The 22,677-nt window shown below is 34.5% G+C and overlaps 1 protein-coding gene across 2 annotated transcripts in view; it reads left to right on the forward strand.

Annotated features, from left to right (window-relative positions):
* LOC145252560 (adhesion G-protein coupled receptor G6-like) overlaps positions 1-22,677 on the forward strand; it is a 283,790-nt gene that overhangs the window by 229,472 nt on the left and 31,641 nt on the right. For both annotated transcript variants that reach the window (XM_080112126.1, XM_080112127.1), the window contains exons 6-9: positions 2,465-2,658; positions 11,875-12,015; positions 13,682-13,776; positions 17,216-17,387. In XM_080112126.1, coding sequence (XP_079968252.1) covers positions 2,465-2,658; positions 11,875-12,015; positions 13,682-13,776; positions 17,216-17,387 — 602 coding nt within the window. The remainder of the gene's footprint in view (positions 1-2,464; positions 2,659-11,874; positions 12,016-13,681; positions 13,777-17,215; positions 17,388-22,677) is intronic.

A 22,677-nucleotide genomic window follows, 5' to 3' on the forward strand; every position in this document is an offset into this window, starting at 1 on the left:
GTAATATGAATACGCAGTTCCAATCTAGTAAATTTAATTTAATCAAAACAAAAATAAAGAGACCAGAGAGTGTTGTAGTTTGCTTAAAGCATTGTGCGTAGTGCATAGATTTTAGGTTTCAGAAAGTTATAGTAATGGAAAGCTATATTCATTGGGTGAATGAGTGAGATATTTCGAGGATATAGCCTCCATTTAAGGGCTACCGTACTCTGTAACGAAGACACTTTGAAAAGGAGATTACATCCTCGAGATATCGATAAATCTTGTTTACTTTTTTTTTTTTTTAGACGCGTGGTCTCGGTAGTGCAATGAAAAAAATCAATCTGGAGAGATTTTATATACACTACAGCATACAACATTATCTGTCCAGATAATCGGTATTAAAACACGAGCCAAGAGCATTTTATTTACGAAAATAAAATTCTTTTCTTCACTGATTATGGATATTTTATTATACGAAATTGATTTTTTAAGTCAAATTTTAAAAAAATGATTTTTAATCGAATATTTGCATCTTAACTTTATTTTAAAGATACGTTGCCTGTTTATTCAAAATTTTATATATACTAGCAGATCGCCCGACGTTACCCGGTCGTAAAATACGCATAAATATTATATTTTAATTAATGCAGAATTCGTATTTATTATAAACATAAATATCGTAGGTATTAAACGGAGTGTGAAATTCCTTTTAAAACATGAAGTAAAAAAACTGAGATATGTGCATACCAACATTATGTTTTTTGTAAACAGTTCACTTCTTGTAAGTAAAAAAAAAATTCCTCGGGCTGACATCAAAATCAAAACCTAAAGACAGTGAGTTAAGTACAATAACCATTAGGCCAGTTTGACACGAACTTCAAAAAGTGTTTTCAAACCTACTTATTATTAACATAAGAAATCTGTAATATGAACCATTCACGCATGCGCATTCGTGAAACAGCAAACATATAAATCCAATAACCCTCACGTACCAATGTTTCAATTTTTACCTCTTAGCAGCGCTTTTTTCCGGATGAAAACCGATTAAAAAGTTTTCCGTGTGTCTTATTACCGTACATGCCATATTTCAAGTCTGTAGATCAAAAATTCGTTGAGTATATAGGTTGAGAAGTATCCGCTCACACACACACACACACACACACACACACAGACACATTCTCACTTTTATAGATATGTAGATAGATTTATTTTTATTTTTTTACATACATAGAACTAACGGGGGTGGCCTCGATCAGTCGTAAAATACGCTTAAATATGATATTTTAATTTGTCCAGATTTCGTATATATTATTAAAGAGTTGTGATTTCAAAAGTAAAAAAAAAAAGTAATTTAATACCATCAGCTAGAATCGAAAGCGAAAACAAAACTGTAGCATTCCCAGCAGGTGACGTTACCACTGTGCCGACGTGTCACGTATATGAACTGCTTAAAAATTAAGAACTAAAAATAAACTAAGATAAACGTACAAAATGTATAACGATTTTTTTCAATTTTGACCCCTTAAAAACTATTTTCATCGGCCAAAGAACTTTAAAAGAACGGTCCATAAAAAATCAAATCATTTGAGGCCCGCAGCGGCACTCTGAGACTTTTAATTTCGGAATAGATAGAGTTTGAAAATATGGAGACAGACAGACAGACAGACATATATATAGCCTTTTATATATTACATTTATCTATGTACCTACATTTCTTGCTAACTAGCGGTCATCAGCATAGCTTGACTTTGGATTCATGTACGTATATGGTTCAGCCTTGTTCAGTGCGAAGCTAACTCTTCAAGCACGCCGCAGAGTTCGAACCCCGAAACAAATGATCACCTTAAACTCAATTCAAAATGATGTGTGTGCGAGTTTAACTTTCAGATTTTTTTTGGTTTTGGTGTGTTTTTTTTTTTTTTTTTTTTTTTTTTTTTGTATAATTTGTTTGCTTTTTGTTCTTGTTTTGTTTTTATGGCTTTTGTATTTTTTAATAAACATTTATTTTCGGTTACTTTTGGATTTGGGAGATGAGCTTTGGGATTTTTTTTTTTTTTTTTTAGTAATTTTATTTTTATAATGATTTTTTTTATTCATTTATGGCTTTTTCTATTTCTTTGCGAAAATGGCCTTAAGATTTTTCGTAAATTTATTTAGTCCTCGCCCATTATGTTTGGGTCGCCATCTTGAATTTTGTTCTTAGAATCTGGTTTGCTGTCAGATATATAAACCGTTTCGTTTTTGAGGTTGTTTGATAAGCTCCTATGAGCTTTCGTTTATCATTTCCTTATTTAGATAATCTGAAGAAAAGAACGCCATCCATTTAGAAACATATCTGCCTTGTATATCTTGTTAGGGTATTTCAAAATACCGCCTTAATAAACAACACGTGACTTCTTTCGACCAATCAGAGAATTCGCCCCGCCCCATATTTTATAATTTTTATTTCTTATTTTGTTTTTAATTTTTTTTTTTTTCTCAGCTTCTTGCCGTGAAAACATTCAAAAGGATGACACAGGAAGATACGTCTGGCCAGCCACATTTTATGGACGTACAGCCATATTACCCTGTAACTACGCAAAACGCAAAGAAGAAAACGCCTCGCGACCTTGTATCTTCAACACTACCATCAAACGAGCCCAGTGGGGACGAATGGATACTTCATTGTGTGAAAAGGTGTGTTTTCGTTCGAAATATATTCAGTTTTCTATATCGTTGTTTTAATTAATAGATGTTAAAGAGGGCGATGGTTGGTCTAATGGATACTGATGTTGACTTTGGTCTTCATACATAAAGTAAATTCCACGGTGTATAAGTGTCTGGTTTTATGCGCAATTACCAATATATCTAATCGTCAACCGGAATAGTAAATGCCAAAAAAAAGCAAAGGAAAATGTTTTTTCAGGGCAGATTTTTATTGGCGGGGGGGGGGTTGTTTCGTGTCAGTATTTTGTACTTGTTTACATTCCCAGACCATTGCTGTGTTTACATTTTTTGGGTGCTCCGGACGTGCAAGCAAAGACGGAGAAAACGTTATGTATATAAATTTTATTTTACTTGTGCACCTTTGTTCTAGTAATTAAGGTTATCAGTATTTAATTGTCAGTTTAGGGGCGGTTAATCGCCGTGAAATGATTTTTTTTCTTCGGCATAAAAAGAAATGTAGAAAGCGAGCGAGAGAGAGAGAGAGGTGGGAAGACTATATACAGAGAGTAAGAGAGAGGGGGGGAAATAAAAACTGGAGGAGATATTGTTGACGCCGTAAAATTTAAGAAAATGAATGCGGCAATTTACTAAGAGGGCAAAAGTAGGTATCATTGCGACGCCATATTTAAATGGTACATTAGTGTTCGTTTAGCATGCGAATACCATTAATCCGGAATATAGGAATGGTCAGAGCTCAGCCAATCAGAAGGAGCTAAATTATTCAGGGTAGACTTTATTATTTTTGAAATGGAAAAGGAAAGATAATGTTATAACTGTGAGTTTATGATCCAGTTACGAAGAGTGCAAGCACAATATATGTAAATGTGTATATTTCTTCCCAGTGTTGATTAGGGGCAGTAGGAGGACTTGATATATAGAGGGAAAATAGGAACTACTTCCTTTTAAAATGGTTGCGATTATAATGATGTTGCTCCTAGGATGAAATGTAGGATTTTATTATAACGACTAAATATGTCTAAAATTTCGTTCTAATGTTACATAAGATAGTGGCTAATAGTCTAGACACAATAAATTTGTATATGGCATCTGTTGTTACGAACCTGAAATACTTTGATCCAGAGGGGAATTTATGCAATCAAAATATTATATATGGCGATTATAATATATATGTACATATATATATATATACATACATATATATACATATATATATATATTTATACATACATATATATATGTATACATACATATATATATATGTATATATACATATATATATACATATATATATATATGTATATATACATATATATACATATATACACATATATATACACATATATACACATATATATACACATATATACACATATATATACACATATATATGTATATATACATATATATGTATATATACATACACACACACACACACACACATATATATATATATATATATATATATATATATATATATATATATATATATATATGAAGGGCGTTTCAAAATTACCGAATAGATCAAAGGGGGTTGCAAATTTCATTGCTGTGGTAACTGAACTTATGCATTCCTGACCTGCAAGTTTTATCTCTCTGTTGCAGATATTGATGGTGTGAGAATCTAAGAAAACAACCCCGTGACATGGACGTGCGTCAAAAACAGAAACGCGTCATTGAATTCCTGGCAAAAATGCATTGAGAATGGTTAGCGACTACGTAGAAAAATAAATTCTGTAATACAAAAGATCACTCGTTTTATTGGCACTATCCCCGTCTTCGTAGCTCTTCAAGTTATCGGGTTTTAAAAAATTAGGAATATAGAAACATAAAATGTTAAAATATTTATTAAAGCTCTTCGTGAAGCTCAACGCATCTAGGATTTGTTCCTTTAATTCAACAATGCAATTAAATAAATAAAAAAAAAATGTACATTTTCCGCTTTCGAATTCGCACATTGAATAGAAAAAAAATGCTTAAGTATCAACAAAGTCGCAAAATAAAAGAACACACACACACACACACACACACACACACACACACACACATATATATATATATATATATATATATATATATATATATATATATATATATATATATATATAATATCTTGAAACCTGACCGCTAAAACTCTAGAGGAAAGTAGTCCTTATTGGCCAGATATTCAAGCTAATGTTTATTTAAAGACAAGAATAAAGCTGTCTGTTCGGTTCCTTTATTTATTTTGCCATGCGGCAGTGGCGGTGGCTATGGTGCCGCTAGGATTTCCGCTGATATTACGTAAGTGAAAATATGTGCGTCGTTTTCGTACTTTGAAGTCTAAAATTATCAGCAATTATTCTTAGTAGTAGTAGTAGTAGTAGTAGTAGTACCATTATTATCATTATTATCATTATTATTATTATTGAGTAACAACAAGTCTCCACAGACTTCCCGTACTTTTTACCGCTTCTAATAATTTTGCGCGATCGCATTAGCCGTATACCACTGATTTCTCGCTGAAAATATTCTTTGTACTGTAGATTCTTTCAATGTTCTAACGCTCCCTGCACTTTTTCCAAAAATGTGATTGGTGCCTGACCTCCTCGGTCTTTCCATTCTTATTCTTCAGCACGGGCATGATCTACATGCACTGGATTCCCACAGGACAGACGGTCAACAGGCAATACTATGTTTAGGTTTTAAGGGAGTTCAGGAAGGGATTCCATCGGAAGAGGCCAGCACTCTTCAAATTAGGTCAGTGGCATTTCCACCAGGACAATGCACCAGTCCACCCCATCCTTGGCACAGACTATTTGACCAAAATGAGCATCAAAACAGTTCCTCATCCTTCCTATCGTCCAGACCTTGCTCCCTGTGATTTTTGCTTATTCCCTAAGCTCAAGGAAAACCTTAGAAGCTGTCATTGAGACAATTGAGGAGATGAAAGAGGCTGTGACAAGGGTCATTGGCATTATCACAAAAGAGGACTTCCATGTGACCATCCAGAAGTTGTTGGAACGGTACAACAAGTGCATTGCAGCCGGTGGAGATTACTTCGAAGAGGACTACACTTTCATATGTGTACTATCAATAAAAGTGTACATACGAAGAAGTCTAGAAACGTATTTAAAGCACAGATGGGTGCTTCTTTGAAAGAAACTTTGCTTATGGAATTTCCGTTTAGTTTTAAGTACTCATAGGGAGAAAGGAAATTATTCATAATGGTTGTAGCTAGACGGGTTTTTGTTGTGAATGTTTTACTGAGTTGGGAATAGAGTGGGCCTTAGTGGAGCACTTATGAAAATAAGAGAAAGACTAGCAACCTTTCCTCTGTTAGAAATAGGTTGTAACGAATAGAAAACATCTCACATTAAATTTCGATGTCGGTTTTGTATTCTGTCAAGGCAGGAAAGCTCATCATTTATTTATTTATTTTTTTTTATTTATTTATTTTTTTTTTTTTTTATCTTATAACCTCAGATATGGCAACAGTACTCCTTATTAGGATGCATTTTGCTCTTATAAGTTTTTCTTATTTAGTGTTAATGGATTTCGTTTTATTGCTGTTGTGTTTGTGGAGGAGGTACTCACCTGTTGTGGTAAGCTTTTTGTCCAGTGCGTGTTTCCCCTCCCCCCCCCCCCGTGCGCATTTTGTCCAGTGCGTTTTTGTTCAGTACTCTTTTTTGTCAGATGCGGTTTTTGTCCGGTTCAGTTTTTGTCTAGTACTTTTCTGTCCAATGCGCTTTTTGTCCAGTACGTTTATTTATTTATTTATTTTTTTTTTTTTTTTTTTTTTTTTTTGTTGTTTCGTACGTTTTTTTGTCCAGTATGCTTTTTGTTAAATGCGCTTTTTGTCATCCATGAAAATATCCAACATCCGCCATTCAATCTTCGTTCTCATCATTAATTACGCTACTATTTTCTCACTAGTTCAAGTAAGTTTAAAACGAGGTGCGATATATGTCAATCACCTGTAGCACTTTTGAACCCTCGCCTCATCTTTTGTCGAATAACCGGTTGAAACAGTTTTTTATATCTTAAATTGCAAATTCGAACAAAAGTGGTTATTTTTTTCTGTCTGTCTGTCTGTCTGTCTGTCAGCCTGTCTGTCTCTCTCTCTCTCTCACTCTCTCTCTCTCTCTCTCTCTCTCTCTCTTTTGTCTTCTTGCCACCTGCGCACCATTATAATTCACTCAGCAGAATTGGGCCAAGCCCTACGACACATGCATAATGTGTTATCGGGCCAGACCTATGTCGCTTCCTTTATCCATCCCAAATCTTAACACACACCTGGGGAGATGTCGCTAACAGCACTCGTCCTTGACAGAGTAGAAAATTGACATCGTTATCTAGTGGGGGGGGGTGATATCTTCTGGTCTCTATAGGCTCTTTCTCACAGAAGAGACGTTGCTAGTCTTCCTCTTTTCAGGTTATTTAATGCCGAATCAGTTATTTTGAAGAAAAACATTTTAATAGAATATATTTGTTTGTTTGTTTGTTTTTGTTGTTGCTGCTGTTTTTCTTTTCAAGTCGGTTCCTATTTAACCCATAGTTGGGACCCTAACAGATACTACCACTCCGGGTCAGAGTGGACCTGGTAGCAATGGCAATTAAAGGGTGGTCCAACACTTCCCAAAGCCCGCAAGCTGGGGCCTCACCATCGCATATAGTTTAAGGTCATATCCCAGAACATCAATATTAAGAAAAAAGGAACAAAAAAAAGCAACCATTATCATTGAACATGAGAATCTGTATCATTATCATCAGCGGAGTTGAGTAGACATCAAGCTGCAATATATATCAACGACGCTGTGCAATTATATATAGACTAGCATAGGTGCTCGGCGTTGTCCTGGTGTTTGGAGGAGTGTGTTGAGCAAAAAAAAAAAAAAAAAGTGGTAGTAGGAAGGCAGGCTCGAACTCGTACCGCGAAGGAGGAAAAGAACGGAAAAAACCTGACGTCTTTGCTGTTACGACCACCGCCAAACCGGATGTGACGTAGGTTTAAATTAAGGCTAGACAATCGAAAAGAGGGGATGACTTTCGAAAATACCGGCGTAAAAAGCGAGCCCCCTCCCTGTAGAAAAGTGCCCAGTTGAGGGTGAAGGAATTAATGTTTTAGCCAATTTTTCTGTATTTGTCGTCTGATAAGTGGAGCTTCAAAATGATACTGATCTTGTGAAAATCCGTCGTCTCTATCGAAAGTTTTAGGCAGACATGCAAACATACATAAATACATACATTTATATATTGATAGCTCAAATTTTCGATCCAAGCCGATTAAAAAGCTTGCCCTATCTCTGAATACCCTTTATGCAAAATTTTAAATGTTTAGACCAGAAATTGTCTGAGTAATTAGGTAGAGCCCGCAGAGGTCAAATTATTTTAAACTTTGACCCCTATTATGACCCCCTTAACATTTATTGTTTTGGGCTCTAATCAAGTTATTAAGTTAGATCCATGTCCAAGTAATCTATATCTAAAATTGTAAGAGTTTAGACACAAAATTGTCGGAGGAGTTTGTTAGAGTTTTAAAAGGTACAAATCGTTGAACTTTGACCCCTTAACAGCCAAATTTCTGGCCGAAACGGATTACAAAGATTTTCCCAAATCTCAGTACCCAGTATATCAAATTTCGAGTCTGTAGACTGAAAATTGACAGAATTATTGTGTAGAGAAATGTACATAGACACGTTCACTTTTATAGATATATTAGCATTTAAGCCCGGCGTTGCCCGGGTGTTTGGATGTTGAGCAAAAAAAAAAAAATAAGTGATAGTAGGAAAGCAGGCTCGGACCCGTACCCCGAAGGGGGAAAAGAACGGCGAAACAAACGTGACGTCTTTGCCATTACGACCACTGCCAAACCGGAAGTGACGTAAGTTTTAATTAAGGCTAGACAATCGAAATGAGAGGATGGCTCTCAAAAATATCGGCGAAAAAAGCGACCCCCTCCTGTAGAAAAGTGCCCAGTTGCAGATGAATATATTAATGTTTTTAGCCAATTTTTCGATATTTGCCGTATGAAAGGTCGAACTTTAAAACGATACTGATCTTGTAAAAATCTGTCCTCTCTGTTCAAAATTTTAGGCAGGCATGCAAACACACATAATACATACATTTATATATTGGTAACTAAAGGCTTTCGACCTAAACCGATGAAAACGCTTGCCCTATCTCTGAATACCCTTTATGTAAAATTTCAAATGTTTAGACCAGAAATTGTCTGAGTAATTTGGTAGAGACCGCAGAGGTCAATTTTTGTTAAATTTGACCCCTATTATGACCCCTTAATGTTTATTGTTTTGGGCTCTAATGAAGTTATTAAGTTAGATCCATGTCCAAGTAACCTATATCTAAAATTTCAAGTGTTTTGATCCAAAATTGTCGGAGGAGTTTGGTAGAGTTCTCAAAGGTCAAATCGTTGAAGTTTGACCCCCTTAACAGCCAAAATTCTGGCCGAAAACCAGTCACATCGATTTTCCCAAATCTCAGTACCCTGTATATCAAATTTCGAGTCTGTAGACTAAAAATTGACAGAGTTATTGCGTAGGGAAATGTACAAAAACACACACACAGACACACACACAGACACACACAGACACGTTCACTTTTATAGATATATAGATAGATTAGTCATTTTCGGGGGTTACTGGTAAAGTCAAACTTGTGGGGTTGAATACCACATGAACCACTGTCCTCGGTAACTGGCCTAAAGCTACTGAAGACCGGGGGTAGATGATGTTCAACCCCGCAGGTTTGATTTTCCCATAATCTCCGAACCCAGTGGCATAAATAGTCAATCAATACACAACTGCAGAACATCACAAATAAAAGAATGTGTTTCATGAGAATCAAGAATGTTTCAACATGTACACTCCTCGTAAGATCTCATCAAAAACTCGTCTTTCTACAAACACTACAAAGAATTCTCCTTTTTCTCTCAGTGTGCCTAAAAGCAAACGGAACTTACATGAACAGAGTTTTTTCCAAACCACTTGCCACATGTTGAACACGTTATCGCGGGAGTGTTTTTCCCCGGATTAAAACATGCTTGTTTTCAAGTCCAATATCAACAAATATCTGCCATTCATCCTGTAAATTAATCATAGTTCTCAAATCCTACTCTTATATAAAAGTCACTTTGTGCGTGTGAGACAGAGTTCCTTCATCATAGGTTCCGAAACGGCTGAGCCTATCTTTTGCAAATTTCACACAAAGGTAATTTATATTTCTGCCAGTTTTCTTAGATATGTCTTGCACAGAAATTCATCAGATAAGTATCGAAAATCGAAAAAATCCGATCCTGAAAATAGTCTTTCTTCTCTTATAGATAAAAAAAAAGAAAATTACAGGGGAATATTTTACGTTACACTGTATAACCTTGGCCGGTGTAACGTAAAATATTCCCCTGTAAAATTTCTTCTTTTTTTTATCAATAAGAGAAGAAATACTATTTTTTTTAAGATCGTCAAGCCCAAAGATCAGCTAACGTGATATTGTAAACAAACACAGACGGAATTGGATTGACGACATTATCATTATTATTATTTTTTTTTTTTTTGTGGGAAGGGGTGCGAATTAGTCCACCGGGTAAATTATTCCTTGTAATATATAATATTCAATAGACAATTGATTGTATAATAATACGTAAGCAATCTGCATAAATTAAAATATCATGCTTAAGCGTATGCTTAATAACTGTTGCGAGAAGGCAAAATTATTTGGTTACCGAAAGATCAGAATGTTAGAAATCTGGAATGGCTTGAGTAGATAATGCGTGCGCACAAATGGACTTATAATAATGATGGAATTGAATGGAGAATACTGGAAATCTTGGTAGACTTACTGTTACTCAGATTCCAGGCGAAAGAATACTCGTTATTTGATAATAACAAACATTAAATCACACATAACAACTGGCATGAGAGCATCCAAGTGAGTATGAAATAATAGCTTCTCCAGTGAATTCACATAATAGATAAATAATGGAGATTTGGTATCTGTCTGCAAAAAAAAAAAAAAAGAAGAACGATACTATTTCAAGCAACTATTGCACTATGGTCGTAAATAGTATAGAGAAGATAGTGTCGCACCTGTTCTGATGTTATGCATTCCAGGCATTATCTGTTCTGATGTCATGCATTCCAGGCATTATCTTCTTAAGGGGAGAGGATCGTCCTAGTTATTGCCTCATCCTTGGGAGAGGGGTAATATCGTATATGTTTTGTTGCTATGGGACCATCCCCCACGTATTACCTCATTTTGGGGTAAGGGTAGTGTAGTATTTGTTTGCTCCTCATAATACCATTTTCCCAAGCATCACCTCCTCTTTTTAGGGAGCAGTGTAGTACATGTTCATTTCTCGTGTATAATTTTGTTATGGAAATCGCTTAGGACAAGATACTGAGCCATTTGATATAAGGAGTTAAAAAGTAATATTTCAAGATCAAAAACTAACAGTAAGTTATATTAGATACCGATCCACAAAACAGCAATTTTTACCCTTTTGTCAGAAGCATCACTCATGGAATGTGAGGACTAAAGAAAGCAAGAGTTATGAGGCTGCCGAGGGTAAACTCCCAAGGTCCACATTTTACTCTCCTAATACTTGTAAGCCTGTGCGATCAGATAATCTTTTTTTAACTATAAGGTATCACCGCGTATCACCGCCCAAAGGCCACTCGAGGATAAGATTTTATAGGCGGCAGGTATACAGTAAGACAACACCGTGATGATTAATGATAGTTAAACTTGCGAAGGGTTTAATTATTTAAGAGTAGGGCTTAACAGGAATTTTATATTAGACTTGTAAAAGGACATGTTACAGTCAGCTGGAAAGCAGCATCACGGTATTGTATTCCACATACGAGCAGTTCTGGGAAATTTACTTTGCTCATGGCATCTCCTTTAGTTTTAGGCACAGATAGAAAGTAAGAGAAATTGTTGATAGTTGTTGTAGCTAGACGAGTATTTGTTGCGAGTGTTTAATGGGGGGGAGGGGGCATAGAGTGAAACTCAGTCGCACACCTGCAATGAAAATAACAATAGAGCAGAGATAAGGCAAGCAACGTCTCTCCTGTGAGAAAGAGAAAGTAGAGGGATGAAAAGGTCTTCGATCAATACATTTCGATGACGATGTTTTAAAGAAATGTTGAGCTGATTTTTTTTTTTTTTTTTTTTTTTTTTTAGAATGGTCTGAACTGATCAATGTCTTTTTTATTATTGTCTGATTTATGACAGATTGGATTGGGCGAAGCGTCAAATGCTATGAAGAAGCTTTGTTCGATGACTGGAGACCCGAAGACACTGACAGCCGAACAAGTGGCCAATGTGACTGAAAAACTTGAAGAAATATTCTCCTACTCTTTAAAGGATAAAAATGTAAGTTATAATATCTATCTATCTATCTATCTATCTGTCTGTGTGTGTGTGTGTGTGTGTGTGTGTGTGTGTGTGTGTGTGTGTGTGTGTGTGTGTGAGAGAGAGAGAGAGAGAGAGAGAGAGAGAGAGAGACATAGCGCGGATGCAAATGCGTACGAAGTATGCACGCTTGTACATTTTGAAACTATTGTGCTTTATGTGCATTGGATTTGTTGCTGTTGCATTCAAATCGAATTGAACCATTAATTTAAATTTTCGTTATCTACATATCTATAAAAGTGAAAATGTGTGTGTGTGTGTGTGTGTGTGTGTGTGTGTGTGTGTGTGTGTGTGTGTGTGTGAGAGAGAGAGAGGACAATTCTCAACCTAAATGCTCAACAAATTTTTGATCTACAGACCCGAAATTTGGTATATAGTGTATTCAGACACGTGGAAAACTTTTAATCATTTTTTTTTTCGAGAAAATAGGGGTCCTAAGAGGTCAAAATTTAAAAAATTGGTGGGGGGGGGTCTTCAGATTTTTATCTGTTTGTCAACTGTTTCACAAATGAGCATGCGTGAATCGTTCACATGACAGATTCTTTATGTTAAGAATAAGTAGATTTGAACACACTAAGGACATGTCAAGCTGGCCTGATGGTTATCGTACTTAACTCACTGTTAGATTCTGGTTTCAATCTCAGCTCAAGTTAGTTTTTTTTTATTACTTACACGAAGTGAACTGTTTAGAATATATATATATATATATATATATATATATATATATATATATATATATAATACTCCTATGGACATGTCTCAGTTTCTGTATGAATTGATATATAATATATATGCGTATTTTACGACCGGGCAACGCCAATTTTCCTGCTAGTATTGAAATGGAGACACCCTATTTCTATCCCATGCCAATTTCTTTTGTTATATTTTTGTTAAAAAGCATGTACGTTTCGACTTGCATTCTGAAATAGGACTGAACTCTAGCATGTCTCTAAGTTAGAATTAAACAAATCCTGAAGTGTTTTTTTTATTAAACGACTTTAGGGGTAATTGTAGGGGTGCGACCCTTATTACAACACAGACTGGCTCCTATAACCCTCCCGGGGCTCTAAGTTTGACTAGCCGAGTGTACACGCTCCACTTACATTGCTATATGCATTACTTCCCTTGAATGGAACTCTGCATTAGAAACTTTTAGTATTATTATAACTAGCATTTCAGCCCGGCGTTGCCCGGGTGTTTGGAGGTGTATGTTGAGCAAAAAAAAAAAGGTCAATTTTTTTAACTTTGACCCCTATTATGACCTCTTAACGTTTATTGTTTTGGGCTCAAATCAAGTTATTAAGTTAGATCCATGTCTAAGTAACCTATATCTAAAATTTCAAGTGTTTTGACCCAAAATTGTCGGAGGAGTTTGGTAGAGTTCTCAAAGGTCAAATCGTTGAAGTTTGACCCCCTGTACAGCCAAAATTCTGGCCGAAAACCAATCACATCGATTTTCCCAAATCTCAGTACCCTGTGTATCAAATTTCCAGTCTGTAGACATAAAATTGACAAGGTTATTGCGTAGGGAAATGTACACAGACACACACACAGACACGTTCACTTTTATAGATATATATAGATTAACTCCCACGTATTATTTATGTGTGTTAATTCTTGTTTATAGATAGCTAGTAACATGGTCCAAGTTATTAGCAACATGTTGGCTGCAAACACTACTGTAATGGCTAGAAGCAACGAAATGAACAAAACAAGTGAAAGGTAAGTTGGTTTTGATTCTATTATAATTGTATACGGTATTATCACGCTGACATACCGGTTCCTGTTAGATCACCCAAATTAAGCTTTGTTAAACCTGGTCGGTACTAAAATGGATGACCATTTGGGAATACAAGGTGCTGTAAGTGCTCTCTCTTTATCTCGGAATTGTTTTAGATGTCCTGGACTTCTCTTTGCCACAGGAATCAAGCAACTGCTAAAACAGATGTGGTAAGGTTACAACACTTTTGCTTTTAAATAAGAGTCAGCACTTATCAAGGCCCGGATACCACTTGAGGATAAGGGTTAATGAGTGTACAGTAGTCAATGGGACAATATCGTAGTAATCGTTAATCGTGGAGATTTGGTAAATTGGATTACTTAAGGGGATGGCTCATCAAGAATTTGTTTACATTGGACTTGAAGACGACTAAATTATAGTCAGCTGGAAAGCAGGTAAACGGAAGAGAGTTCCACATGCGTGCAGTTGTAAGAAAGAAGCTTTGTTCATGGGGTCTACGTTTAGGTTTAGGCATATATAAAGAGTGAAGGATAGTATTGATAGTGGTTTCAGCTAGACGAATGTTTTTCATGAAAGTTTGGCGATGAAGGGCATAGATTGGAGCTCAGGCGAGCACTTGCCATGAAAAAAAATTGATAAAGCAGAGGCAGGCTCGCAATGTCTCTTCCGTGGGAAAGAGGTTGCAGGGAAAAGAAAAGTGCAACCCCCACTAGGCTACGAAGTCTATTTTGAACTTTGTCAAGGCAGGATAAGATCTTTCTAGCAGCTCCTGCCCAGAGGTGCCAACAGTACTCCATCCTTGGGCGTACCTGGCTCTTATATAGGTAGAGAATAGCATCAGCAGTGAGATATCTACTAAAGTGGTAGAACGATCCCACCATTTTTTTTTTCTAGCGACCTTGACAACGATGTACTTGTTCCATTTCAGATCGGGAGTAAAGGTCAAGCTCAGAAGCTTGTCAAAACATGGGGCCTCCCCAAGACGAGAGCCATTCATTTCAATTGATGCCAGATGAGGATCACAGCGTTGATGATGTAAAGATAGAAGCTTCGTTTTGATGCATTAACACTTACTTCTCAATTCAGAGTGTGTTATCCATCATGCTTCCAGGATAATCATGATCCTAATAATGGTTCTCGTCGTTGAGACGGACAAACATCTGTTACAATTGTATTATGATTGGTTAGGAGTCAGCGTGGCCTGTCTTGATCGTTGCAACTCGAATAGCAATTCTGAAACGGTCATGTTCTTGACAGTATTTTGAGTTGTTAAGCAGTTGTCCGCGTAAAAAAAAGATTAGGGCTGGTAGATTGGCATTTGCTTTCTAGGCCCTCGGTTTCCGTCTCACAGACAGCCGCCATCGTTGTTCCTTGCGTGAAATCATCCACCAGACGCTTTCGGGGTCGATGATTCAAGATTCCAAAGCTGCCTTCGTCTGCTACTCCAACCCGTTACCACTCCCTTTATTAATTCATTTCGCGTGATGAGATGATTCTATCGTTGGCATTAGTTTCCCCAATATCTTTCTAGTTAGAATTCTTCATAGAAAGACATTCGGTACTCACAGGAGGTGTTAGATAATAGCCGGTTAGAAGCATTTAATTGTCTGTAATCTATCTATCTATATATCTATCTATCTAGTGATGAGTGGACAACAGCGATTTGAATGGTGACATATTTTGACATGTATCAAACTTTGTGACCGGTGAATTGCACCGGAAATATTCCAATGGGGATCGGACGTGACGTGTCAGGTGTTCTGGTTTGAATAAGCTACATACAACAGAGGGGCTACGTGAAGATCGCCAACATCCCTAAGTGTTATTAAAACGGGCAGCTATATGCTTGACATCTCTTATCGGTTGGCTTAGTTGGCTGGATGTTTTAAAATCCTCTCCTTTTAAGCTAACACGTGAACTTGAATGGCACAAATAGATTAAGGACATTGCCAAAGCTGCTGCAAAAAAGGTTGAGTTCCCTCTACTATAAATTCTCACACTAGAGAGTATCCTATATCCCTACAACGCCATAATTCGCCCATGCATGTAGTATTATTACCACTAGTCTCTCAGATAGGGTTAAAAAAAAAAAAAAGAGTTTTATATCTATTAGGTCCGGCACTATCGGTCAAGCTCCAACCTCTGTCCCATCGCTGCAATGCGGAATACCTGTGGCTGTTTTACAAATACTTTAAATGGGGTTGGCTCTGATAAACTCATAACACATGTGCATACTCCCGACTTACTCGACAAGTAGCAAAATACCACCCCCTGAAATGCATACATGAAGTGCCTACATGCCGGAAAGCCATTTACTATAATAGTTTCTTCCCTTGAACTGCTAGATTTTGTAATGCCCACCCTGTTTCCTGTTTCCCTGATTGTACTAGCATGCAGAAGTTTATATGTAATGTGAACAAACATATCACTGCCCGTGGATCGTTCACAAGACAGATTCTTTATGTTAAGAGTAAGTAGGCTTGAAAATACTGAGAACGTATCAAGCTGGCCTAATGGTTATCGTATTTGACTCACTATCTTTAGGTTCTGGTTTCGATCTCAGCTGAAGTTGGTTTTTATTATTATTATTATTATTATTATTATTATTATTTACTTACTTACTTACTTACTTACAAGAAGTGAACTGTTTAGAAAAAGCATAGTACTCACAGGTCTCAATTTCTGTATGAATTAAAATATAATATTTATGCGTATTTTACGACCGGTCAACGCCAGTCTGCCTGGTAGTATTGAAATTTGTATTCCATGCTAATTTCTTTTATATTTTTGTTAAACAGCATGTACGTTTTGACTTGCATAGGACTAAACTGTTGCATGTTTCTAAATTAGACCCTGTTAGACACAATTCCAAATAGTAGTTCCTTACGTCCATGTGGAAATATTTCTTTGTTTGAGAGTGTAAAAGAGTAACAAAAAAGAAATAAATGAAATTCAAGTGATCTATATATCTATAAAAGTGAACGTGTCTGTCTGTGTGTGTGTGTCACTGTACATTTCCCTACGCAATAACTCTGTCAATTTTCAGTCTACACTCAAAATTTGATATACAGGATACTGAGATTTGGGAAAATCTTTGTGATTCATTTTCGGTCAGAAATTTGGCTGTTAAGGGGTCAAATTTCAACGATTTGACCTTTGAGAACTCTACCAAACTCCTCCGACATTTTTGGGTCTAAACTCTTAAAATTTTAGATATAGGTTACTTGGACATGGATCTAACTTAATTACTTGATTTGAGCCCAAAGCAATAAATTTTAAGGGGTCATAAAAAAAATTGATTTTTTTTTTTTTTTTTGCTCAACATACACCTCCAAACATCCGGGCAACGCCGGGCTTAAATGCTAGTTTAAAATAATGTAATGAATGACTGTTATCTTTTTCTTTTTTCTTTCAAATCAGGCTTACGCAGCTCTTAGAAGATTTTACTGCTAATGTCACAATTCCTGCAAACTCTTCTGTGAATGTGAAGAGTTCCAACGTCATTTTGTTCGCAGACAAAATCTCTCCGTCCATAATAACACCAGGGAAATCACTGAAACTCACAACAGCGTTCGAAAATGACCAGAAAAGGGTTTGTAGTTTCTTTGTTTGTTGTTTTTGTTGTTTGTGTGCGCGCGCCTGTGCATGTGCTCGCGCGTGCGTATTGTTAAGTTTACTAATTCAGTAATTCTATAAACTTAAAACGCGGAATAAGGAATTTCTAAATGTGAATTGTGCATTCCCTTGTCGAACAATAAATTATATGTAAATCCTAATTTATAGTTTAAATTCATAATCTTACACACACACACATATATATTATTATTATTATTATTATTATTATTATTATTATTATTATTATTATTATTATTATTTGAGGGTAGACAGTTACATATGGTCGCTACAAATAGCCATCTGTTTCAGTCGAAGAGACTTCCTCAGGCGACCCAGAATCTCTCGACGCCAAAAATAAAATAAAAAGAAAATATTTTGCTCTTTTTATTGAGCACTATCTAACAACCTCGTTGTCTTCATTAGTCCCGACTTTTGAACACCTCAAACCTGAATATATATATATATATATATATATATATATATATATATATATATATATATATATATATATATATATATATATATATATATATATATATATAATTTAAAGGAGATTAGAGCAATAGTCTAAAGAGCTGAGTGTATTTCAATGTAACAGTGAAATTACTAGTTTAATTGAAATACGGGAAAGAGAAAGTGCTCGTTGTAATTTAGATATATAATAAGCTCGATAGGTAGATATCCTAGAGCTGATTCAATATTAAGTAATGTGATTGATAATTTAAAATTTGAAAAATCAAATTTCAACTAAATTAAAAATCCGTTTCATAAGAAGGAACAACAACAAAATCAATTATCTGTACGATCGTTTCGGAAAACAGTGCTTTTTATTGTGGTAGACATCCAGTTACGAACAATAATTATTACATATAGTTTTTTAATAAGCAAGGTCTCCTCGTCAGCAAATTTTGAAGGGTTTTTATTAAATTTAAAAGACACCATAAATAAACCTAGCATTAAAAGTAAGGCAGATGTATCTGAAAAAAATTAAAATAAAAGGTCTGGATTTAAAATTGATAAGAAGTTTAATATAGGTTATAGATAGAAAAGAAAAAGAGTAAATATAGATTTGAATTTGAATTATAAATTTGCTTTGAGTAAAATATTAAAAATATATATATGCATATATATGAAAAAATAGACACACATATACATAGATATACAGTTATATACATAAAAAATATAGGTATAAAAATGTACCTTTTAATTTTTCGCCTTTTGAAATCAGGAACTATGGTTAAAATACTCATATATATGTTTGCTATAGTTTTTCACCTCTTTGAATGATGAATTTTAAAAGGGGGGACGTCCGTGTAATAAGTTATTTCCGTTAGCGTACTTTTGATTTAAAGACGCCACGGTTTATATTTCGAATGTTGTTTATATAATTTCATAATGTAAGAGGGGATAATTAGTCATATTTTCTTTTATTAAGGGCGCAAGGGGGATAATTAGTCTAACTTAATTTATTAAAAAAAAAAGATTCTAATCTATTTTTACTAATAAGTAATTTATCATGATTTAAGGTGGTTTATATTTATTAAATTTAAACCAACGTTTATGACTACATGTAAATATTAGTTCCTGCCTTGAATTTAAAAGTGTGGTTGCATTTTTTATATCTTCGTATTTTAAAATTTTTAGGGTCTCTTTTGTACATAGTGCACAGAATTTATCTCCTGGTTTATATGGCGAGACTCAATTACTCGCCATTTTAAGTTGAAAGAAATATTGCTATTTTTTAGTTGCCAAATATAGTTGGATAGAGTAGTTTGGTTTGACAGAGAGTTATTTTTAAAAGAATGTTTGTGCGTTGAAATTCTATGTTTTATTAGGCCAGATGTGGAACCAAAATATATTGCCTCTTGTTTATTGTGATTATTTTCCGTTAGGTCTAGTGCTGGATTATTATATGGGGGGTTGGTTTGTAATTGATCGGTAGATTGGTTTAAGTTGGTGTCATTATTTAATCTGGTAGTTGAGTTATGGCTGTTAATAGATTCATGTAGATTTGGGGTTTTTGATACTGTGCAGCTATAGATAACATTTTTAATTTTGCATGAGCCTTGTAGGGGACATTTATTTTTTCTTCTACAGTTACAGTCTGATGTATTTTGTATAGTTGTATTTTGTAGCTTATTAATTTTCTTATTATTAGAGATAATTATTTTTTGATGAAGGTTAGGCATAGTAGAGTAAGAGACTTTGATTGTGTTCTTATTGAAAATTTTATTATATCTATGGGGGGCTTTAAAGTTCTTATCTAGTATTTTAAAAAATTCTCTGGCTATGTTTGGCTCTAGGTTTTTGGAATATGGAGGGTTGAACCATATGGTCTCCTTATGTCTATTCTTACGTTTACGGGTTTTGGTTTGTTGTTTATTTGTATTATTATCTAATATTTGTGGTTTGGTTTTATCATTTTTTGTCTCTTGGTTATTTTTCTTAACTCGTATACGGGAAGACATTGCCATATTATATGTTATTACGCTCTTAATAGGTTTATTTTCAATGCAGTTTATGTTTCTATCATTTTTGTTTATGAATTTAATTTGCGAATTGTATCCCGAGTTTTTAAGGGCTTCATTGTAATATTTTTCATTTTTGATAAATATGGATTTAGTAGAAGACAGTCTAGAAATTCTTAAAACGATATTGGGAACTATTGATTTTAATATTGATTTAGGGTGGTTTGATTCATCGTGGACATATAGTAGGGATTGGTTAGGTTTATGATAGGGTTCAAAGGTAGAATTCTCAAGATTTAAGGTTATGTCTAAGAAATTAACAATTTTTTTATTAGGGTCGATTGTTATACTAAGTCCATAATTTTTAAATAATTTATGTAGAGCTTTAGTTGCTTTTTCGTAATTATTATTTGTAGAGTTGGTTACGAAACGTGCATCATCTTTGTATAGTCCTCCTTCAAGTTTGAACTGTTTATGGAGTATACAATGTATTTCATTTAAAAGGAAAAGGCCAACTAGATCAGTGACCTGAGTCGAATCCGTCGAGCCCATTAAAATGTTGAAGTGGTTAGGGGTATTTTTCGTGGTCCAATACTTATTATCAAAGGTTATTAAAGACTCTCTAGCTATAAGTATTAGTTTAATTTCGTCTTGAGTTATATTAGTTAATTTTCGTGCCATTAATAGAGATTTATTTAGTAGGATAGGTGATATAGATTGGTAATATGATTCAATGTCAAAAGAAAGAAATTTAACGTTATTCTCATTTTGAATGTTAGAAAACCAGTCGATTACTTGGTTGGAAGATTGCCATAGTGGGTATTTTATTATGGATTTAATTTTTGGGATAATTCTATCTAATATGTTTTTACTAACTAGTCCTATATCTGATTTCGAGGGGCAAATGAGTCTAATAGTAGGGTTACTATTAAAGCTGTGTTTGTGGTCCTTTAAAGTAAATCTCGTGGTACCTGGTACTGTTATTTCTGTGTATTTATCTATTTTAAGTTTAGTTAAAATGTTTTTTGCATCATTATTTATTTTATTTAGTGCTGATTTATTTGTTGTTTTATAATTTTTATTAAGTTCCTTATATATTAGATTTTTATATTGTATATAGTCCATTGTTTTCCGAAACGATCGTACAGATAATTGATTTTGTTGTTGTTCCTTCTTATGAAACGGATTTTTAATTTAGTTGAAATTTGATTTTTCAAATTTTAAATTATCAATCACATTACTTAATATATATATATATATATATATATATATATATATATATATATATATAATTTAAACACGGTAGTGTCTGAATATATAGGTAAGTGGCAGTTTTAGTCATTTATAACTGCTTTAAAGCTTCACCGCTCACTCATTTTTCAACCAAATTTCAAAAAATTATTACAGTTTATAGATCACCTTTTCAGCTATATTGTGAAAAATAATTTTCAATTTTCGTTTAGTAAAACAAAAGTTATGATGAATTTACCGGTGTTCAAAATCGTAAAAAAAAACGTAAGGAAGTGAGCGACGTTTTTATGACTGGTTTCCCTAGCAACCACGTCGCTTCAGTGACTATTGTTGCGACCAATACTCCGCTCTCGCGAAAAGCGAGGTAACAAGTGGAACAGAGAGAATGAAATAACGAAAGGGAGATAATTGGGTGCATTTTATTGAAAGCAGAGGAGTGTCGTACATAGTTATTACATATGTGTATGTTATATTTAAGGGTCAAAAAAATAAAACTGAAATTAAACAAATAACAAGTGAATTTCTTGGAAGTTTGGAAAAATCATGGATTACAATAGAAAAATGCGAGCATACAAAGTAATATGGTTAAGCTTAAACATGGAAAAGTAAAGGACTGGTTGTTAAAACTGGAAAAAAAAGGACAAAATACTGTAGTAAAAAATATAAAAAATTTACAACTTAAAATAGTGCAGCATTAAGATTTTTTTTTTAATTCAATGTATACCATTATATAGTCAATTCTTAATGCTGCAATATTTTATGGTATGTATACAATAGAGAATTATCTTAGAGACCAATCACGCCTTTTTGTATTCCCCTAAAAAGGCGTATCTTTCGATACAGCTATTGTTGAATTAGGGCGAAACCGGTCGGCTGACTTTTTGTATTACTTTTTTACTTTTAATCATGAATAATGAAAAAATAAGTTTTCCATTTAAAATATCTATATACAGAGAGAGAGAGAGAGAGAGAGAGAGAGAGAGAGAGAGAGAGAGAGAGCGAAATATGTCCAGTGGCATAAAAGTCTACCCGACAAGTAAAGAAATAAAGAAATAAAATGCTCTCTCTCTCTCTCCCTCTCTCTCTCTCTCTTTCTCTCTCACTCTCTCTCTCTCTCTATCCCTTTATTATTATATAGTAAATTAATTTCCATAACGAGGCTTTATTTTTCTTTCTTTTCTTTCTGCCTTATATACCGATTTCTACGTTTTTTTAGCTTTCCAGTTTGAGACGTTTCCTTTCTTTCTTATTTTTCTCGTTTTTAAAAATTAATGGCATAAAAAGAAAATCCTTCAATTGTTAACTTTCAATTTCAACCATTTCATTTCAGTGAATGTGCTTTAATAAGTCCGGCGTGTTTTTTAATGTCCAACTGCCACATACCTCCCTATAAACATAGGAAGACAAACACAGGAAGAAAATTAAACAACGTCCATGGCTGGTGCCCCTTTTTTTTTTTTTTTTTTCTTCTTCTTTGTGTCATCAGAAATACTCGTATTGTTTTGCAACTCGCGATAGTTCAGTTCCTGGTTATCCTATTAAAATTTT

This window comes from Euprymna scolopes, chromosome 29 (genome assembly GCF_053919585.1).
Source record: "Euprymna scolopes isolate OS-2025 chromosome 29, ASM5391958v1, whole genome shotgun sequence".
NCBI classification, from domain to species: domain Eukaryota; kingdom Metazoa; phylum Mollusca; class Cephalopoda; order Sepiida; family Sepiolidae; genus Euprymna; species Euprymna scolopes.